This window comes from Vitis vinifera, chromosome 6 (assembly GCF_030704535.1).
Source record: "Vitis vinifera cultivar Pinot Noir 40024 chromosome 6, ASM3070453v1".
Classification (NCBI taxonomy): domain Eukaryota; kingdom Viridiplantae; phylum Streptophyta; class Magnoliopsida; order Vitales; family Vitaceae; genus Vitis; species Vitis vinifera.
In genome coordinates, this window is record NC_081810.1 from 2,149,821 (window position 1) to 2,172,307 (window position 22,487).

Here is a 22,487-nt window from a genome sequence, read left to right on the forward strand (position 1 = left end):
GCGTCTAATTTCTTTTCCTCAAGTTTCTAAGGAATCGAACAGAAAATTAATAGCTATATGGCAAAACCAAAATCAGTAGAAACAAAAGCGATCCAATCGAACATTAGATTTCCAAACATTTACATCTCCATTACTGTATCCTGAAAAGAAAGCACGGAGAGAAACACCTAGAGTGGAAAACCTAGATTTGGTCATTTAATGTTATAGTGGAACTAATCTAAGCTCTCTCGCCGCGGATTCTGCGAGCGAGCTGGATGTCCTTGGGCATGATGGTGACTCTCTTGGCGTGAATGGCGCAGAGATTGGTGTCCTCAAAGAGACCAACCAGGTACGCCTCCGCCGCCTCCTGGAGAGCAGCCACAGCGCTGCTCTGAAACCTCAGATCCGTCTTAAAGTCCTGAGCAATCTCCCTAACCAGCCTCTGGAACGGCAGCTTCCTGATCAAAAGCTCAGTGCTCTTCTGGTACTTCCTGATCTCCCTCAGCGCCACCGTTCCGGGCCTGAACCTGTGGGGCTTCTTCACTCCTCCCGTGGCCGGCGCAGACTTCCGAGCAGCCTTGGTGGCCAGCTGCTTTCTCGGAGCCTTCCCTCCCGTGGACTTCCTAGCGGTCTGCTTGGTGCGAGCCATTTCACTCTTTTCAAAATCAGAAATTGGTATGCGTTTGTATAGATGTAGAACGATGGAACATCTTGTTGAGGAGGGGCGTATTTGTAGCGGAGAGTGGTGTGCAAGGGCGGGAGCTTTGAAATTTGTGGTTTTGGAAGGGCGATATCGACCGCTAGATTAGTGAGGTAATCAACGGCTGATATTTTCTCCAGTAGTGTCACGCGGATCACTATCCGTGTGTGCTACAAATAAGGTAATAGGATTAGTCCTTGTTTTTTAAAACTGTTATAAAAAACGTTTTTAGTGTTTTCTGAAATAAAATTGCCTTTGAAAACTGAATTCTCAAAAACTGTTTTTTTTCTTAAAAACAAAAATAAAAAATAATTTTTAGAACAAATAAAATAAAAAACATATTTAAAAGTTTTTTTTAAATTTAATATTTTCTCCGTAACTCTTTTTTATTTATAAAAATATATATAAATAAAAAAGAAATTTAACAAATATAATAATAAGAGTGCGATAGATTTGATGGGAAAATGAAATTATATTTTAAGTTTTTATTTTATTTTAAATTTGGATTATAGTTTTTATTTTATTTTAATTAAAACAAATAAGAAGATAAATTATTTTAGTAATAAACGGTTAAATATCATACTTAATGGGGATTAAGACTCATTAAGGTGATCCCTTCAATAATTGGTTAGACTTTTTAATAAAAAGAAAAAATAAATATAAAATTATAATTCAAATTTAAAACTTTTGTTAGCCCTCTAAACTAATTGTAAAAACATTGCCTATAAATATTTAAAGAAAATATCGATAATTATGCAAAATTAGACAAAGTTTATTATTTTAAATACCAAAAAAAAATATTATTAATTCAATATTTTATAATTTATAAAGATATATTTATTTAAAAATTTCTTAATTATTTGTCCTTTTTATCTCTTATTTTCTACCAAATCTTATCCCTTCAACATCCATTCCAATTATTCTAATTTTTAAAATAAAAATAATAAATATGTGCTTAAACATAAAAATAATTTAACAATTAAATTAGTCTGTAAATATAAATCATTTTCAACATGTTTATTTATTTTTTAAAAATTATATTTTCTTGGATTAACTTAATATTTTAAATACAAATAAATTTATATTAAAAAAAACTTATATCCATTTTTCAAATATTTTTATAAATTTAAAAATTGTATGCATTTTTAATATAAAAAAATTTAATCATTTTTTGTTTCTTTTTTTTATTGCAATAATAATTATAAAAAAAACATCATTTTCACGATATCATCTGCACTTTCTTCTTCATTTGGTATCCCTTACGATCTCTCCCTCTCGTTTCACATAATCCACACTTCTCTCTTCCTCTTTCATCTCAACACCTCCACTTCCCCACTCCTCTTATCTATCTCACACACATATTTGCCCACTTTTGTTGCCCATGTGATGTTCGGGTTGCAGCGTTGCCACCATCACTAACACTATTTGCGATTTGGTTCAATTTGTTGTAGGATACATTTTTTGAGAGTTTGAGTGTTTGTGGTTTGTTATTTGCAAATGTTTTTTTTTTTTCTAGGAGTGGAAATTTTAAATTTTAAAAAAGAAAGTAGAAAAATATTAATTTAAATTTTATTCATTTTGTAAACTTCAATCAAATTTAATATAATTTAGTGATTTGGAAAAAAAAAAATACACCATTTTCCAAAAAAATGAAAATATAAATTATTATTATTTAAAAATCAAACATCTTGAAAAATATATATATTTAAAATTATGTATGTAAAAAATAACTAAAAATATGTCAAAGTTATTTTTTTTTTTTTAAATTATATATTTTTAGAATGTATTTTTTTTTAAATAGTTTTCTAAAAATAATAAATTTTTAGAATAATTATTAAAAAAATTAAGATAAAAAATTTTGTCAAACATTATGATAGAAAATACTCAAAATAATTTTAAAGGTATATTGGTCTCTTCATATTTTATATTTTTTCCATTAATTATGGGTCAAATCTTAATTTTTGGGCCTAATTGGGTCCAAAACACAATTATCCCATTTGAACAATTATGAAATGTGTTTTTGAGTGTTTTATGTTCTAAAAAAGGGAAAATAGTTTTTGGAAACAACAACCAAATAGGCCTTAGTGTCTCAGCGCACTTGCATATTCGGCCCTTCAACCTTGGAGGTTTCTTTGGCCATTGAATTATGTTTGGAGCGCGGAACACTAATTGTCTTTAGGAACAAAATATTGTTTTAAAAGGCAAATATTAAAAACAGTTTTTTAATTTATTCTTTATATACAATGTAAACGTTTTCAAAAAAAAAATTATATTTAAAAAAACAAATAAAATTGAATACAACATTATTCTTTTTATCTCTCCACAATCTAGTACCAATACGGAAAATCTTCAAATATGATTTTTCTTTAAATTATATGTATTTTTATAAATTTGTTTTAATTTATCTGAAATTTTTCATTATAAAAATAAATTATAATTAATAAATAAAATTTATTAATTTTCAAAAATAATTTGAAACTTTAAAATCGATTTAATTAGTTGTAAAAAGTGATACAATTCAAAAACATTAAAAAGTAATAGATGAAAATTATTTTAAATGACTTTGTTAGTTTTTTTTTACATATATCATATTTTTATAAATTTTTTAATTAAATAAATAATTCTTAAATTAAGTGAGATTCAATGTTTTTGATTTACTAACGAAATGAGTAGTTTTAAAAAACAGCTTAAAACTTAAATAGTGACCCTACTAATACTAAAAAAATTTATACAAAAATTAGTTTAGAAAAACTTTATTGTTTATTTTTTTACATATAATCATTATTTTTCAGTTTTTTTAACTAGATAAAATAAATTCCAAATAAAACACGATTTAATGCATTAGATTCATTAACGAGTCTAAATTTTTTAAAGTAAAGCTCAAGTAATAAATCAATTAATATCATAAAATTATGAATAATAATTAGTTTATAATGACTTTATTATTTCTTTTTTGTACATAGTTACATTTTTTATAAAATTTCTCATTAAGAAAATAAACTTTAAATCAAACTACAATTTGCATTGAATTTATTATTAGGTTTAACAATTTTTTTAAATAATTTAGAATTCAAAAAACAAATATAACTGCTAAAAGTAATCTGAGTCATGATTTTATTGTTTCTACCATACACAAAGCCATATATAATTTTTAAAATATTTTTATTAGGGAAATGGATCATAAATTAAATAAGACATAACTAATAATTTAAATTCTTGAGTGAATCTATTAATTTTCAAGAATAACTTGGAATTCAAAAAATCAATTCAATCAATTTTAAATCAAAACATTTTAGAATATTATTTTGGTACTTGAGTACCAAATATGTAAATGGAATGAAAACCTTAGCTCATTTACATGTTAAAAAACACTTAAATTTACTCATTATTCATTTTAAATAAAATATTATTAATAAAATTATTATTATTATTTAAAAAATTAATGAAAATATTAATATCCTTTTTCTTTAAATGTTTTTTGTTCTCTTAAAAACAAGTAAGGAAAACACAAGATCTAACGAGCCATAAGACAGTGGTTATACGGATGACTTATTAAGATTATGTTTCATTCCTAGAAATTTTAAAGAAAGGAAAAACTCTAAAGAAAATTTATAAATATTTTATCTAATTTAGTTTTCTATGAAAAAGGGAAAGAAAATTAATTGTTAAAAATGTACTTTCTTCACATTTTTAGAACATTTACTTAAAAAAAAAAGAATAAAATATTTTTAATATTTTTCTCCCTCATTTCCTTTATGTGTTTTTTCTCAAAAAATTTCATAATATCACAAACCCTTTTCCCTTTTTTTTTTTTTTTTTTTATTTCTTTGCTCAAAAACTAAACATGGTCCGAATTGAGAACTTCAAGAAAAATCCAAAATATATAGACTTTAAAACTATAAAGTTTCAAATCAAACTACATTTGTTTGCATACAATTAATGTACATATTTAGATTTTGTTATTTTATATCACTATTTTATAGTTTGACCTCCTTCCACTGTATAGCTTAGTATTATTTTTTTCTCTTTTTTATGTCTTATTTTGTACTTGGTCTCCAAAGACCTAAATTTTTTGGTAAGCATTAATCAAATGGGTGGGTAGAGATGGGTAATTCGGTGGTCACTGAATCTAGTTTTCTCGAGAAGCTTTATACCAACTCAAGTTGACATATTAGGCCTACTAATAGGGGTTATGGACCTTGTGAAAGATGCATAAGTCAATGAGGTAGCACCACATTGCCAGCCACTTATCTCTGTCAACAGCAAATGCGATGGCAACAACTCCTGCTATTCAATTTCATCCTCCGCATTCACAAAGCCAAGCTCATGGACCTATCCCTTATAATAGATTTCACTTTCGACCCACCTAGCCAAAATCATGGACCTATCCCATATGGCCATAATATTCAAGGTGGTCTCTCTCTCTCTCTCTCTCTCTGTATAGTTATAAGTCCTAAACTTGCGGAAAGATCCAGTTTTCAAACTTCCACGAGAAAAAAAAGGGTAAATATGGCTCTGAATACTCGAAATTGAGAATTATTCTTGGCTAGAAACGAATATTTGTTGTTGAGATAAAACAATCACCTGGAAAAGTCTTACTCCTCAGATATATCAAACTGGTAAGATTGATCTTGTACCTACCTGCAACTTATATTAGAAACCAAGCCTTTTGACCACTTACTGGTTACAGAGGAAAAAGGAAGAAGATGAGTGGCACTTGCTATCTCAAAAGTTCTTACATCCTAAAACCCATATGACTAAAGGGAACAATGATACGTCGTTCGGCACAATACACTCTATTCTGTGAATACTTCTATACCCTTTTTATCTTCTTTCCAGCTAACCATGAAAAACCAGCTTCAACCTATAGTAGTGTTACAAGATTTTTTTCTATGTACAACAACCAAATGAAGAAAATACGGTACAGACCAAAAATCATACCCAGTTGTTTGGAAGTGCAAAATCGTGGAATCTGAAGGAAACGTCCCCAGCTGTGTCTCTACCCGGCCTCAGATCACGCCCATCACTTAAAGATATACTGTCATCAGGAGCTTCAGGGGGCAGAGGCATTATTTGATTCTCATTTGGTTGACGAGCCAATTGAATTTCAGGGGGCAATGCCATGACAGGTGGGGTGGAGATGGCCCCAGACCTGGTGCTGCATCCACTGGTAGAAGCCAATGCTTGGTTCCACAAGAAAACATGAATGAGGATAGGCACCTTGGCATGCCGATGCAGTGACAGCTTCTGGCTGAGAGAGACTGTGTCGAAGCATCGGATTGCTCCTGTTGAAGAAACCATCCATGGAAGAACTTTCTGGTTTGATACTCTTGAGACTACAAGCAACTTAGATGCAGCCATTGCTTCTTTGTAAAGGTTGCTAAGACCCGACCGGGTTGAAGGTGCATTGTCATCACCATCAATGACTGATGATATGTATATAAAGCCCTGTCGATTACAGAGGAATCTTTAAGCAAAATACTTGTAATATAGAGTACCATCTACTTCTGAATAAAATTTTAAGACCTGAAGTGTGATAACAAACCTCTTCTGTGCGACTAATGGCAAACCCGAGCTTTGTATCACTTTCTTTGATTTTGATCTCCATTGGAAACTCACACCCTAGAGGTGCATACCAGAGACGAACAGCCCTAACCACTCCAATGTCCACACCATGGTAATCCTCAAAACCATACAGGCTAGCATTTGCCAGATTAGCTAAATCTGACAATGAACCAGCAATATTCACAGTGGAAGAAGCTGTCTCTCCAGATATCTATCAAAAAGAAAAAATATAGTGAAGGATTAGTTTTGCTGAGTCTATTAGGACGAGGCTCTCAAACTTGAATGCTTCTATGATCATGTTTCCTGATTTTGTTATCTGTTGACAGGATCACATTCATTAAACTAAACCTACAGAACCCCTTCTGTTGCACTACATAATGATCCTTCAATGTGAAAATTTTCTTCTGTGATTTCTATAGTCAAGGTTTATACTATGTGCTTGAACATGTCATTCCTACAGACACTTATCTTCATTCCTCACATGTGGTCGCCCAATAAATAATGGTGATCACTGCCTTCCTTTGGAAAATTACTAAAATTATAAGACCATTGGTGTTTAAATTTAGTCATTCATCGTGCTATCAATCCGTTTCCCAACACAAAATGAAGGTAAATGTAGGCAGTTGTTTTTGTATTAAGGTTTTCTGCAAGATTGTGAACAAACCTGCTGACCCTTTACTCGTATATGATGAACCTAAAACCTTATTTCTAATGTTTATTGGCCATGTCAAACTACAAAGAAATAGCGGAGGATCAATCATAATGCCTATCAGGAGTTGGGAACTTACCTTGGTAAGGAGGGACTCAGTGTGGATGTTCATGAAGACAACGGGAACCCCAGCAGACTGAGATGCAGTGAGCCATGCATTTGCTCTAGCAAGGGTGTCCTCTAGGTCATTGTAACGAGAGGCAGCTCGATCCGAAGACTTTGGAAGGAGGAGTATAGAAAGAAAGCAACTTGAATTGGGAACTGATAGAAACTCCTGCATTTTTCTCCCCCATGGATATGCGACGTATCCGTCTTGAAGCTGAGTCCTGGTTAGTGCACTAACCATCCTGGAGTTCCTTGAAGCTGCAGAAAATAACTTATTATTTCACATGAAAAAGGAAGAAACTTCTGAGCTGATTGAGTTCAATTCTCATGCAGAGCTATGAACAATAACAAATCTGAGATGTTTAGGGGGTCATAAAATTAGTCATATACCATCATTGCTAGTTGAGAACTATTTGTTAAATATCAGATGATGACAAAAAACAAAACATAAAGCTTGGCTGATTGATTAACATGAAAAACAACCAACATAAACTTAGTTATGAAAAATAACCAACATTGATGATTAGACTAGATCACTTAAGTTTGAGTTCACAAACTTCACATGTTCTCACCTACCATTATGGTGTAAATAACAGGCAAAATGAACTACTCTAATACTCGGCCAAATACAAAGTGTCCATGCATACAGCTCCATGGCCAAATGCTCTCACCACATTTTTGCTTAGTCATTACTTACAAAATCTAAATCATTTCAGATCATTCAAAATTCATACTTAATTCAGTACAAAAACAGCACTTTTTTTCACTGGCCTAGACTCATATTAAACATATGTCTTCATTTTCAGGCCGGTACATGGTTATCACACCCAGATCTAGAAAGCAAAACCCCATTTGGACAGAACCATGTTAGGTAGAAAAATGTCGGTGAACTAATTCAGGTAGAAGAATCAAGCTAGAATTGAAGTCAACTTATGGAAAAGGAGTTCACGAGGGTCACGCGATTGAGTCAAAAGAAGGGCAACGCTACCTTTCAGACGGGACAATTGCACCTAAAAGAGCGGAATCCTCCAAAAGTAAAGTGGCTGTTTGACAAAACAAATGAAAACAACAAACAACCCAAAATCTGTTTAAGGGCCAATGTAGGGTTCAAACTTCAAAGCCACTCGAGTCATTAAACATGGCAGTTGGCAAGTTGTCCAAGTGGAGGAGAGGGTCAATCATTTTCAGTCTGACATGGTTTGGTAATATCCCAGTTCCTGAATAATTCGATACTCTGGTCAAAAAACTGACACCTATAACCTCACCTAGCTTCTGCCAGATGCCCACACGCGGTTCGAATCCATTGCTTCCGACCAGAAGAATTCAAACTACCAAACAATTGAAAGACCCCATCCATGAAAAAACACCCAATTGTTCATACTACCAAACCAAAAACCATATCTACTAGAAAACCGACCTGCTTCCTACTTAATGGAGAGAAAACTTTAAATCTCCATAAACTAAAACCATATTCTTCCAATATACACACACAGATATTCCAGTACATGTCATTGACTTTGTAAGATGACAATTTGGAGAAATCAATTTTCATTAACCATGTGTAAAAATTTAAGTTTAAAAATAATAGCCTAATTTCATAAGTTTTTCCTGGAAATTAGCCTAATTACCTTTTTCTGAGCGCCCACATTCAATATGTCTCAGAGAAATAATTCAAAAATTACATAAATATGAAAATTTTGTAATGAAAAAAAAAAAAAAATCAATCTCCGGTGAAATTTGTAGTGTATGTATAATAATAACGATGATAAAATCAGTTTCTAACACAATGATTTGAAGAGTTATGACAAAAATTGATAAAAAATTTCAAATGTGAGATTGGTCGAAAATTGAAACTCAAGCGTGTGAACCAGTGGCTTCACGCGTACGAACAACAATGAGAAAACGGAGAAACCAAAGTCAAATCAATGGCGGCTAACCTTGCAAAGCGAAGCACTCCGACTCCGTCCGATCACAGAATCCGACGGCGTAGTTCGGATCATCAATCGCTCTCAACATGTACTGCTTTTTCCCAGCCGACTCGTTCGGCACAATACACGCCTGCAACTCAGCGAGCTCGTCATCTCCCCGCCGAACTCGGACCTGGATCGAGGTATCCCTGGACTTGAAGGAGCTGTGCAGAAGCCTCTGGACTCCGACCTTGCCGTTCTTGAACGGCGCCCGTACGGACACGGAGTTTCCGATCTTTATCTCCTCCACTATGTCGCCTGTCTGAAGCATGTCGCCGGTCCACTCGTCGCCCTTGGAGCTCCCCTTCAAGCACTCGATCGACAGCACTACGGTAACTCTCTCCGATGCTTGCCCTCGATCCATTGTCATTTTCTTCTCCAATTTTCACCCTTTTTTTTTTTTTTTTGAAAAATTCAACCACAAAAACTCATCAAAACTCGAAATTCATCGTCATTGAGAAGTGAATTACCGAATTATATAATTGTTGAATCGGGTTTTGGCTTGGGGAGAAGAGGAGAGATAGAAAGGAAAATAGGAGAGAAAATTCACATGTTCCATGAATCTTTATAAAAAAATAATACTAGGTTTCTGACTTCCTCAAAATTCCCAGCAACCAGTAATAATTATAATTATAATAATTGGGGAAAAAAATAGTAACGTCTGACATAAGGTATATCGCATTCAGAAGTTATAGATTGATTTTCTGTAGATATTTAATTTAAAAATAATACTTAATTTTAAAAATAAAAAAGATTTTGATCTACCTTAAAACAAAAAAAATTCTAAAAACTAATAACTTTTGGAAAATTTTAAATTTGAGAAACTCTCCTTAATTGATTGTTAAGATTTTTTAAGTACAAAAAAAACTATTTTATTATAAATTTTAAAACCAATAATTAATATTCTCTTGGCACTGGTTTGGTAATTATTTTTAAAAATAATTCTAAAACACATTCTTTAAAAACCGTTTTGTGAAACCATTTTTTGATGTTTTGTAAAAAAAATATATATATTTTAAAAATTATTTTTATATCTAATGTTTTATTTTTAATTATTTTATATGTTTATATAATTATTTTTTAAAACATAAGAAAAATATATTTTCACAATTATTTGAAGGGAGGGGCGAAATATTATAAGAAGAAGACTTAGAAAAGGCCAAATGTGTTGATTCGGTGGTATCGCCTCTTTTGAAAAGTTTTTGGAGTGGAAAATATTTTAAAGTTATCCAAATCCTAGTGGGCATTTTTTTTTCCTATCTATTTTATTTATTTTTAATGATAAAGTCTAGAAGGTCTTGAGTGCTTTTCACCTTCTAGAATGTGGCATGAATATAATTATGTAAGAATTGTTGGGTTAGTTTGTAAATATAAAGCTGTTGAAAATTTTTAAAATCTTTTCGTTACCGAGTGCGAAGTATTTTAAAATTGGTTTCATTATATTTATTTTATTAAATCAAACATACTTATTCAATCATGATTTAAAGTAGAATAATTACGTAGGGGTGTTGACTCGCATATAATAATTAGCACAAGATAAATTAGGAATATCATCAGTGATAGGATTCGAACTTAAAACTATATATCATATACTAAAATTACACTTTTCAAGATCTTAATATTCGTCGTAGACAATTGAACTACCTTAATTGGTATTTACGTAAAATAATTTTATATATCAAATTTTTATTTTTAAAATTAGCATAAACATAAATAATAACTTCTTAAGAGTAATAACGTGGCTCTTAATTCAGCTAATAAGTCTCCAACTCTTACAAGAGTTTTATAATATTGATGATTATAGAAAAAATATATTTATATTTATATTTATTAGACATTCATTATTGTTTGGATGGGCCGACAAGTCATCCAATTAAAAAATTTGGAAATTACCAAATTTTAATGAAAATTTCACATGGACACAATTTGATTTCACTTTCATAGGATTCAATAAATAAAAAATAAACAGACCAAATCCAATAAATAAATAATAAATTTTTAAATCATCATTGCTTCACGTAGTAGCAATTCCAAACATGAGTAAAACTAAATATGAAAAATTAATATTAAGATGAAAAAAGAAATTAGAAATAATATTTTAATTTTAAATAATTTAATAAAAATAAAATCTTAATAATAATACTTTCTTTTTCATAGTAGGTGGGAATTTGGAAAGTTGTAATTAATGTGAAGAAATAAAGGCATCAGCCTTGTAAAAACTTTATATTAATTTATGCTATTAATTATTGTAAATTGATTTTTATTTTATTTGTTAGCGGAGAAGAAAATGAAAAATGAAAGTGACATTTTTCCATAAAATGAAGGTGGGGTTGGAGTTGAGGGTGCAATCAAATCAGAGGTTCACGTGCGTTGATATTTTGGATTCTAAAATGTGAAACGATCTCATGGTTCTCTTGAGTACCTCCTCCCTCCTCCAAAACCAATGCCAAGCAAATTTGATTTCTTTACTGAAAATTCGTTAAAATTTTGCATTTTAGTAAAATAGATATAAGGGATGTTTTTGAAAAATTCTTTAAAATTGGATTAAGAGTTAGCAGGAGACACTGTTGGATTTGGGTTTGGGTGTCCAAGTGGACTAACCCGACCCAACCCAACCCAATAAATGAGATAAATAAGGGGATCAATTTATTGAGAATTTTTATTTTTTAAAATACTCATTTTATATATTTTTTTATTATAAATTAAATTTATGATTAAAAAGAAAAATTAAAAAAATATTTATAAAATAATATTAATATATAATATATAAATTATTTTTATATATTAAATAACATAATATAAAAAATTTTATTTGTAAAGTTTAAATAATTTAATCATAAATATTATTAAACATAACAAAAATTTCATTTTTTTAAAATTGAAAAAAATAAATATGATATAATTTTTATTTTAAATATTAAAAATAATATATATTTAAAATTTGTATTTATTTTATAAATTAAATATAAATGTAATATGATATAAAATATACTACTTTAAAATATTATATCTGTAAAACATTTATATGGGATATGTTTTAGTGGGATATGAAATCATTGTATATGCATATTCTATTCTATTTTATACCACCACTAAATTTACCTAAAAACGTTTAATTGGATGCCACTTTTGGGCTTTGGGTATTGAAAACCCAAATCATTTCAGGGAATGTGTGAAAAGCTAGCTTGAAAAAAATGTGGGAAAATGGAAGAGGTGGTAGGACACTTGAAGTACGGACTACCTTTTGACTAAGATGAAGGATATTTATAGGTTAAATATAGAATATTTGGAGGTGGAGCAATGTTGATCCAACAATCTCACTTCACCTTTGACTTCAAATTCATCCTTGTGTATTTCATTTTACCTTTCCCGTTATTTGCTAACACCTTAATCACATTCTCTTTGGTGCAACCCAACTAACCTAATTCAAGTTTTGATTGGGTGAATTCATATAACCAATCCAACATGATGAATTCGGGTTATCAATTATATCGAGTTAGATTTTAAGCAAATATAAATTATTTTTTATTTGAATTTAAGTCAACGATTAATTCAATATATGCTATTGAGATTGCACCCCTAATTTATAAAATATGATGGACATATGTAATTTTAATTTAATTTATACCATTAAATAATAAGACGAGAGGACTTTCAATAGCCATTTTTTGTATTTTTCTATTTTAAATTCTTTGGAAAAATTTAGAATTTTTATAAAATTTTTAAAATCAATTTAAAAAAATATAGAGAATAATTTGATGTGATTTTTAGGGTAACATTTTGCACATTTTGTTTCTAAAAACATTTTTTTTTTCATATAACACATTACTAAAAGTACTTTATTTATATCAAAATCTGAAAAACAATATTATGAAGGTGACGTGGGCGGAGAAATGAGAATGAAGAGTGGGTGACGTGTATGATGATTAGGTCAACAATTGTAGCACATGGTGGGTCCAATTGGTGGACCAATGAGCCCTCAATCTTAGGTCCTATTTCAATTGTATTCCTTTACTTTGGAGATAAGGTAAGACTTTCATTAATGAAATGGATGCCACATTACGACCACAAACCTTTTGTCTTCTTATGAGAAAAATAAACAAAAATTTATTTTTTAAAAATAAAAAAATATTTGTTATGAAATGAAAAGTTTGTTAAGAACATTTATTAATATGATTGAATAGTCATTTATTTTTCCATACATCTCAAATATATATATTTAATTTATTTTCCTCTTTCTATAAAAAAAAAATCTATTAATAAAAATCACAATATTTTAGCAGGCTTATTCATATGCGCTTTTTTTTTCTTTATTTAGGTTTTGTCTCAATAAGTTTTTACTAACAAGGATTTTAACAACCTTTTTTTATATATATATTTATTCTAATTTTCAACTCCTTCGTATGTAAAATTATATATTTTTTTAAGAATTTTGAAAATTACACATTTTTTTTAATTTTCTTTAAATTCTTAAAAACTTTTCATTATTCAGAATTCAAATAAAATATAATATCCCCAAAAGAAGCAATAAATCAATTAAAATATTTTTAACAATGAAAATTAAAAGCTATGAATAATAAGAAACAAATTCATTTGAATTCAATGCATAATCATTTGAATTATCACTTATTAATTATTTCATTCAACCAAGTCAAATATTCTCAAGATACAAAACCAAAAATATAAGAGCCTTTAATAGGAAGTCAAAAAGCCTCAATCATTTCCCTCAATAGTTGATTTGTTGATAGTTGATACAAAGTCAAAAATGGAGGATGCTAAGTCATCTAAGGCAGAAAACCACAATTTTATGGGATATAGCATAGCAGTTGACATATCATAAATGTCTATTAAATCACTACTACCATATTTTATTTACTTAGGTCTTGATCAATCAACCATCATAAACCCCACAACCTTATATCACACCTCTTATGGGGGCATTCACCTACCAACCAGGCTACCAGTCAGAAAGAAAACCATTCAAACTCATTAGCAATACCTTGACCATAAGACATGGAAGACCAGACCACTCCTTTGATTCCTATATCAACATGATATAACATATTTTCCAAAAATATTTATTTTTTTATTTAAAAAAAAAAAAAAAAAAACCAGTAGAAGTAAGCAGACCTCAAAACATAGCTACGAAAAGTTAAGATCATACATGTTCTCTAGCATCCATGGTTGATTTTAGAGGCTTCTCAACCATTCCATTTCTAGATGATGCCACATCAATGGTGAAATTAAAAGAAGATTTGTTCAGAGAGATTATACTATTTTAAATAGTAATGTTATATCAAAAGACAAGATTTATTCTCAGAAATTGTTCATCTTAAATAGCAATACTACCATAGAATCTACCTGGATCAGAGTATTGTAGTTCTGAAATTGTTTAAGGTCAACAACAAGAACAACAATACCACCTGAATAAAATGCTCTTCACCTATAAATATGTCATGGGGCATGCCCATGGCTTCCATGGCTTTCCAGCACAACCTTTTGGTGAAGAGAAGGCGGGATTTGCAGCAAGTTTTTGGTACCATGAATCCACTTCTACATGTTAGAAGTTGTCCCTTCACCTACAAATAGCAGAAAAACCAGAGCCATATCATAAGAGCACTATATATCAATTCTTAATCCATTCCCTGTAATAATGATTAAAAGTTGCTTGTGCATAATCAGGGAAATGTCAACAACTTTCAGAGTTAAGTTTATGGAAATTCCTTTTGAAAAATAAATTTAGAACATTGTTGTGATGGCATCATTAAGGATACTTACTAAACCCATTTCTTCTGTGGTACCACATCATTGGATCTGATTTGAGCTCGCCTTCTACTCTTTGTGACACCTCCATTAGGTGGTAACAACTGTTTTGGCTTAAAAGAAGAAACTGCATCAGATGTCTGATTCATCATTTTTTCTTGAAGAGGACTTGATGGACGGGACTTTGTATGCCAGTCGGTTGGCATCACCAAGGAACCTGATGTTTTTGCCCGTGCTGATTTCTGGATTCTTCTGGAAACAAAGTCACTATTATGAGCTGGGATTTCCTGAATTTTAGCAACAGGAGGTTGTCTACTATTCTCTGGAGCACAATCTGAATCTGAGGAGGAAGAAGGGCTAGTAGTACTATCCATATCATAAAGAAGGTTATCTGCCAAAAGTGGGATTTGCCTAGATTTTGGGCTTGTGGCAGAAAAAGAGGGTCGCCGAAGTCTACTAAGTTGAACAACCTGCAAAATTATTTAGTAATTCTGTACATAAGTTCAAAATGGTGTGATCAAATTGTCAAGACAGATCAATTATCACACATGAAAATTTCTTGAATTATCCACAAATCATTTGCCAGTTTCTTTTGTAGGTGATTTTCTTTAATCTTTGGTATAGTTGCAAAATGACAGCAAATGCCTTTTTTCTCAACATGCAAGTCCACATCAAAACATTGGGATGATTGTTTCAATCATGTAAATACAAGGGAAAACAGCGACAGGAACAAGGAATGACAAGAATCAAAAGAATACTATTAACCCCATCATTCCTAGCACCAAATTTCAAATTCTGAAAGTTTTCTTAATTGAGAGTCATCAGAAAATCACATTAAATATATAATTATCACCCAAACTAATGCAACATGCTTGCACCTTTTGTTCTAGAGTTACCAAGTCCTTCTTAAGTTTAATAATCGTTGAGTTCTTCCTCCTTATGATGTCTTCCAACTCTGAAATCCTCTGTTACGAGGGAAAATGCAGTTCAGATTAATAATAAAAAATTGGAAAAGACAAAATGCAAACGATACATAGTAGAATAGTACCTTGGAACCAGCAATATTAGATGAGTGGACAAAAGCAGATAACTCCTTTATGGTGGCATCCCTTTCTTCACACTGCCTCTTGAGGTTGCAGATATCTTGCTCTGAGGTGCTCTACAATTATACAGCACATGATATTACCAAAAAACAGAAACTTCATCTGGCCATTAACAATTCATTATCATTTTAATGGTTCTTTCTTGTTCAACCACTGCCTCAGTAGGTTGTTGAATTCTGAGGTACTACCACAGGAAGAAGTGTTCTTTGTGTGCCTGTTTCCTTCTAAACGTTGCTGCAAATCTAACCAAGTATGAACAAAAAAGAATACATTTCCTTCACCAGTGGTGATGAGTCTTGACACAAGATTTGATCCCAAACTTAGGAGTAATCAGAAAACTAAAAAGCAATAGGTATTCCAGGGAAGACCAAAAAAGTTCGCAGCACCAACCTAAGACTTTATAAGGTCATCCAGGAAAAAAATATGTAATGCGAAGAGCAAGGAACTGAAATTGTCTCCATAATTACCAATTATGTAAAAGACTCTCCATGGCTACTGCAGGGGCAGTAAATTCCATATAAAATTAGTGCTCATTAAAGCTAACCTAAAGCGAACTAGTCATTCTCTAGCAAATAAGAGATAGACTTCGAGGCAAAATGCCACACCAATTAAAGTTTTACACCAAAACAGAACTCATCTGAACAAACTCTCAAGCTCCAAACCGAACCAAGACAACATCTAAAGAGAAAGGAAGCAGCAGGGGAAAAAAATTTATACACATTAGCAAGACACTTAATTCCAATCCAACAAGAGCAAGAACTTTGAGACCAACATACCCCTCCAGGGGCCATGTGTGGTTTTGACCATTCACTCCTAGGCCTTTATGCAAATTCCAAAATATTAAAGCTTTGGTAGGTTTTGTTCCATTAACACTATGTAATGGATTTCTTGGAGAGAAGAAGTGCTTAACAAGGAAGAATGCAAATGTGGATAATCCAAACAAGAAACTATTCCTTTGGCTTAACTCAAGATTTCAATTTTGTCAGATTCAAGAACTGAAAACATTAAACATCACTGAAAAAATCAACCTTGATGGTCATGTAACACCATGTAAAATGCAAATGTTTATGGGAAATCAAAAAGCTAAAAAAAATTACCTGAATTTCTATGGAAGATGTGACACTGGAAATCCAAGACAAATCCGACATTCGGCGCTCCTCCTGTTCTGCCTCCATTTTATACTTAAATATCTCATCCTCACTTGATGTTTTGCTAACCAAGTTATCCTGACATCAGACAGGATTCGGGTTTTTAGTCAAACAATCAAAACTGAACTCACGGCTACCATTACCGAAACCCCCAACATAAGATAAAGAACCCAATTTTGCAACAACATAATTAGATTTCTCACCATCAAATCATTTGAAAGACCCAGATGTTGATCACATAGCCGACAGCCACAACCAACAAGTTTGAGTTTATCAGAGGCAAAAACTTCACTTGATGGCAGTAGTACATTCTTGATGAGCAACATATCAGGCTGATCCTTAATGCTATTCACCTGCTCACATAGACTATCAAGCTTCTGCTGCATACTTAACAGCACCTGGTCCTGAAATAAAGCATTTGGAGAGAAGATAGAATTAAATATACCACAACTGGTGCTTCACACAAATGGTCACTTGCATAGATTTTAAATTTTCCCGAGAATTACTTTCCACACGAACAATCACTTGGATGGACTTAAAAATCTTTGATGGTTAAATTTAAGATAAATTATTCATGAATATAGAAAATTTCAATTTAATTTTGGAGCTTCTTCTTATCAATTGCATAGATATAAAATACTTGAATTTAGAGAAATTTCCAATTGAAAAATTTAGAATGTCTTCTCCCAAATGATAAATTGTGTCAAAACCTCAAATAAATATAGGAAACTATACATAGAAAAAAAAAATTAATTGATTAAAATAATCTCAGCAATTGGGAAGCAAAATCGATTGAAGAAAAATCAGAAAGGAAATAAGCTGTCAAGCGAAACCCTAATCTATGAAGCTAGGGTATCATCAATTAACATTAAAGAAGAATCAATTATTGAAATAACGCAATTAATTATTAAAAACTTAATATCAAAGCTGAAAATGTGGAACGAAAAACAAGCCCTAATCATTAAAATAGAATCTTAAAGTGCATATTTACGCAAAAATATACTCATTTATTAAAACAAACAATAATAACTAACCCTGGTCTGTACGGACTTATTGAGCTGCATTATCCTATGATTCTTCTTCGACTCAGTGGCGGCGACGGCGATGACGGCGACAATGAGGATGCGGTGAATGGGGCTGAACAGCTCCCAAGCCACGGCCTCCTCCCGTCTCAAGCCGCTGCCAATGGCCCGAGCCGAGCTGCATTCCTCGGCGCCAACGAGGCGTCCCCGGAGGTCCACCCAGGCGAGCTGCCGCGCCGCCCGGACAGGGCGGCTGGGCTGAGTGAAGTTGCTGGAGAGGCGGCGGGGGGAGGGGGAGACAGAAGGAGAAAACGGCAACAGCGAGACGAGAGCGGGAGCCGGCGCTGTAGGAGCCAAGCCGAAGTCGTCTTCTTCCATTTGCGACAAGAGAGGAGCGTGATTGTAGCCCCCCGTCGTAAATCTCTCCCTCCTGTATTTGTATTTCAAATTTCTTTGATTTGGGAGGGAAATTGAACGTTATACCACCATTGAGATTTTGCCACGTGTAATTTTCATATTTAGATTCATCTTTTTAGCCGTTAAGTCTTACCTATCGTATAAAATCAGCAATTTGAAATTAATATATTTTATATACAATTCCTTATTTGTAGAATTTTCAAAGATTTTGTGAAGGACTGGATTTGGGAACTCGATTTATGGTAAAATAAAGCCTGGCCCTATGATGATCTGATTGGGCTCTTATTGGGCCAGGTCAAGCCTGGTTAGGTGCTAGCCCAAAACTTTGGGCACGGAAGCAATTTAACGGGATGGGTCGAGTTGCGAACAATCCGAATGTAACTCGAATTATTAAAGGTTTTAACATAAATTTAATTCAATTTAATATGATTAGGTATGGGATAACAATAAGACGGGTTTTTTCGTACTTTACTCTCTGATTCACTCTCATTTTATATATATATAATTTATTATATTTTTTCCTTTTATTTTTTCTTTTTTTAATACACATAAAAAAAGTTATTTCCACTAAAAATAAGTAATAAACATTTTTAAATTTGTTTAAAAATGGAGCACTCCTCCATTTGTCTATGCTTGAACGGGATGATAATTAATTTAAATAATTGGGATATCACATTCCTAAATTTGACTTTGTTAAGACTTAAGAGGTGTGTTAAATTTGAGGTTGATTTAGTAAGTATTTGGTAAACTAACTTAATAATTTAAAGTAGTTTAATGGTTTAATTTAAGTAATTAAATAAATTAAATATGTTTAATAAAAACCACTTAATGAAATGATTTAAAATAAAAAAAACTTTAAATAAGAAGTAAAAACAATTAATTTATCATCAAGTATACGTATTTATTTTACATTTTTACCTTCATTTGCTTAATTACCTCTATCATCTTTTTTGTTATTTTACGACCTCCACTATTAGTCGACCTCTTTTGTCCTAGTTATAATTTATGAGAATAAAAATGTTAATTTGATGATTTAGAATAAGTTTTAAGTTAATTTTATCAAACAACTTTAATATTTATAATAAGAATTAAATAATAAGTTTTAAATTAACAATTTAAATGTAATTTAAAACTGAAATCATTAAATAATAAATATCAAATTTTACCAAACACCATTTAATCTTATTCTTACATATTGGAAATAGGGTTAGGATATATGGATAAAGTTGGATTGAATTAAATTCGCTAATATATATATATTTTGAGTGTGTTTGAGAGTGTTTCTATTTAAATTATTTTTAACAGAAGTGTTTTCTCATGCAATGTTTTTAACATAATTACCTGTACAAAATATATTGGACAAAGATTTTAAGAACTCTTTTATCATAAAAAGTGTTTTTTAAAAAACATATGAGTTTGATAAAATTAGAAAATACTTTTAAAAATTTAAGAAATCAGTTTTAGCATTAAAAAAATATGATTTTAAATTTATTCTAAAGTTATAGTTATGGTTTCTTAAATAGTATTAAAAGTTTATTTGGTAGTGATTTTAAGGAACACTTTTAATTTTTTTAATACTTAAAATTTTTTATCATTCAAGTGTTAGAAATGTTAGAAACATTTTTTCGAATCATTCCCAAATGCACTCTAAGAGTCCGTTTGACAGTAATTATAGGAAACGCTTTTAATTTTTCTAATATTTGAAATTTTTTATCATTCAAATGTTAGAAATACTAGAAACATTTTTTAAAAACAATTCTAAACGTACTTTAAGAGTGTGTTTGATAATAATTTTAGAAAATATTTTTAATATTTATAATACTTGAAAAATAAAAAAAATTAATGTTAAAAAATCGAAAAACACTCTAAAATCATCACCAAACGCACTCTAAAACTTGTAGTTTTTAAATCCAATTTATTTGTTTTTACTAATCACATTTTAAAAATATGGCTTTAACTTGATTTTTTTTAAAATAAAAATTATATAACATAATACAAACTGTATTAAGCATCCGTTTCAAAAAACATGGTATGTTTTGTTTTGGCCCAAAAGGGACATTGTGACTAGAAAACTCCCATTTTCACCACCCCACCACTACCATGTCCTTGGTTTGAAAAGGGTACCAAACCAACCTTGACCTCCACTTTGATTGCAGGCCGCTTTAAGCCATGACAATGACTACACCTGTTGTCTGTGCAGTTGGGGTGTGTAATGGCTTCCAGGGGGTGAATTAAAAGATTTGGTACTCCCTACTCTCTCCTCCATACAAATATCACTGTCTCTATAGGGGAAAAGAAAATGTAATTCAAAAACAATATCATTGAAACACAACCCCAGACCCCCATGCATTATCAACAACAACTAAAAAGGTGAAAATTTAGTAGGAAGAATCATTTTTGAGCTTCCATAAATGTGGGTTTGAATTAAAATATCAGCATCATCACTGTGGGGAGAAGGTTCATGAAGCTGGGAGGTCCCCCACATGAAATCTTAGAAAAAGAGAAGGTTCTGTGCCCAAGTAGTACAGCTGTGGATACCCTAAAGACCCCACAAACACCCACATCCCCGTTACCCCAAGAAAGAGAATTGGGAAAAAATAAAAAGGAAAGACCCAAAAATGAATTGGGTTCTTGTGGGTTTCCATAACACAAAACATCTTGTAGGAGGGTGATGACTTCATGTGTGAGGTGGGATTCACTTCCAATGGTTCTGTGCTCAACTGGACAGTGATTTTTCATCCATTTGCATTCCAGCTCTATATGTGCTCCTCTCATCTCTTCACCAACACCTTCTTTTCAAGAAAGGCATCTCATCTCCAAAGTTGCCCAACTCCTCTCTCTTAGCTTTCTCTGCATTTTCAAGTTTGTTGATGGGCTTCAACCTTATACAAACTTTTTTCTCATTTAGTGAAAAATGTTAGAAATATTTGGTTAAAAGGGATGAAATAATCCTTAAATTGAAAATCTAACCCTTCTCATAATTTTTCTGAAAAAGTAAATCATTTTTGACATAAATATCATTTTCCATTTTAAGTATTTATATCTAGGTTTTAAAAGAAAAAGTTATTTTTACAAGAAAATGATGAGGACATTTTTGTCCAAATGATGCCAAAAAAGGGTGGAAGGTTAAATTTCAAAAATTGGGTTTTGAGAGGCCCTTTTAATTAAATAACCCAAAATGTTAATCTTTTACATTATTACCATGGTACAAGACATTCTCTCTTACATAAATATTATTCTTTTTCTAACCATTATGATACATCACATTTATCTTCGATGTGACCATTCAAATAAATAAATACCCTTTATGAATATGATAAAATTTTAGTAAAATTCAACTTCCATTTATAACGATTCATTCTCAAACAATATCTATATAGGAGAAGACAAGTAATTAGTAACTATTTAAATTAAAAAAATAATAATAATTTAACATGATATTATATGATTATTTAGAAATGTCTCGAGTTTGAGGAACTTATTGTTTATTTTTTAGTCTATTTAAACATGACCATCACTTCGTAATAGGTAAATATTCTTTATTTTGGCAAAATTATGTAGAATAAAAAATATTTGTGGATTGAATCTTATGCTAAAAGAATAAGACAAATATTGAAAACATAAAATGGACCCTCATGAAATAGGTAGGTTTTATACTATTCTTGTAAAAGAGAGCTCAATTAGCAATATGAAAGAAGTGAGAGTACTGCAATGTACACTTGAGAATCTAAAGATCCTTTCAAGTCACTTCAATTTGAGAGATTCCAGACTCATAACATCAATGGTAGCTGTTCAATTGTGATCCTATGTACTGAAGCTCTTGGCATATATAGCCAGTCCCAAGACAACTGGTATATGTGAAATTGTAGGGCACCCCTTTGAAATTTGGGGGACAATGTGAGACCAAAGTTACAAACTTCACCATTTGAAAACCCCATTTTCCAAAACCCCCACTTCATTGTTTGATTGCTTAACCTTAATCATCAATCAACCCAAAAGTTCCAATGAA

General features: G+C 31.2%; 3 protein-coding genes across 3 annotated transcripts; all 3 read right to left on the minus strand.

Moving 5' to 3' along the window:
* Positions 1-76: 76 nt before the first annotated feature.
* LOC100258688 (histone H3.2) lies at positions 77-718 on the minus strand. Its single transcript, XM_002285520.3, has one exon. It carries the CDS (start codon positions 626-628, stop codon positions 218-220), a length of 411 nt encoding a protein of 136 aa, XP_002285556.1. The 5' UTR covers positions 629-718; the 3' UTR covers positions 77-217.
* A 4,645-nt stretch (positions 719-5,363) lies between these two features.
* LOC100263843 (uncharacterized) lies at positions 5,364-9,691 on the minus strand. Its single transcript, XM_002285519.5, has 4 exons — positions 8,996-9,691; positions 7,033-7,316; positions 6,225-6,455; positions 5,364-6,127 (listed from the first exon to the last, which is right to left on the minus strand). Exons 1-4 carry the CDS (start codon positions 9,393-9,395, stop codon positions 5,615-5,617), a joined length of 1,428 nt encoding a protein of 475 aa, XP_002285555.1. The 5' UTR covers positions 9,396-9,691; the 3' UTR covers positions 5,364-5,614.
* Positions 9,692-14,268: 4,577 nt separating this feature from the next.
* LOC100248335 (uncharacterized) lies at positions 14,269-18,491 on the minus strand. The gene is made up of 7 exons (XM_010652961.3): positions 18,074-18,491; positions 17,243-17,443; positions 16,989-17,117; positions 15,837-15,947; positions 15,667-15,753; positions 14,804-15,258; positions 14,269-14,604 (listed from the first exon to the last, which is right to left on the minus strand). Coding segments are annotated over exons 1-7 (1,350 nt in total). The 5' UTR covers positions 18,440-18,491; the 3' UTR covers positions 14,269-14,603.
* Positions 18,492-22,487: the final 3,996 nt, after the last annotated feature.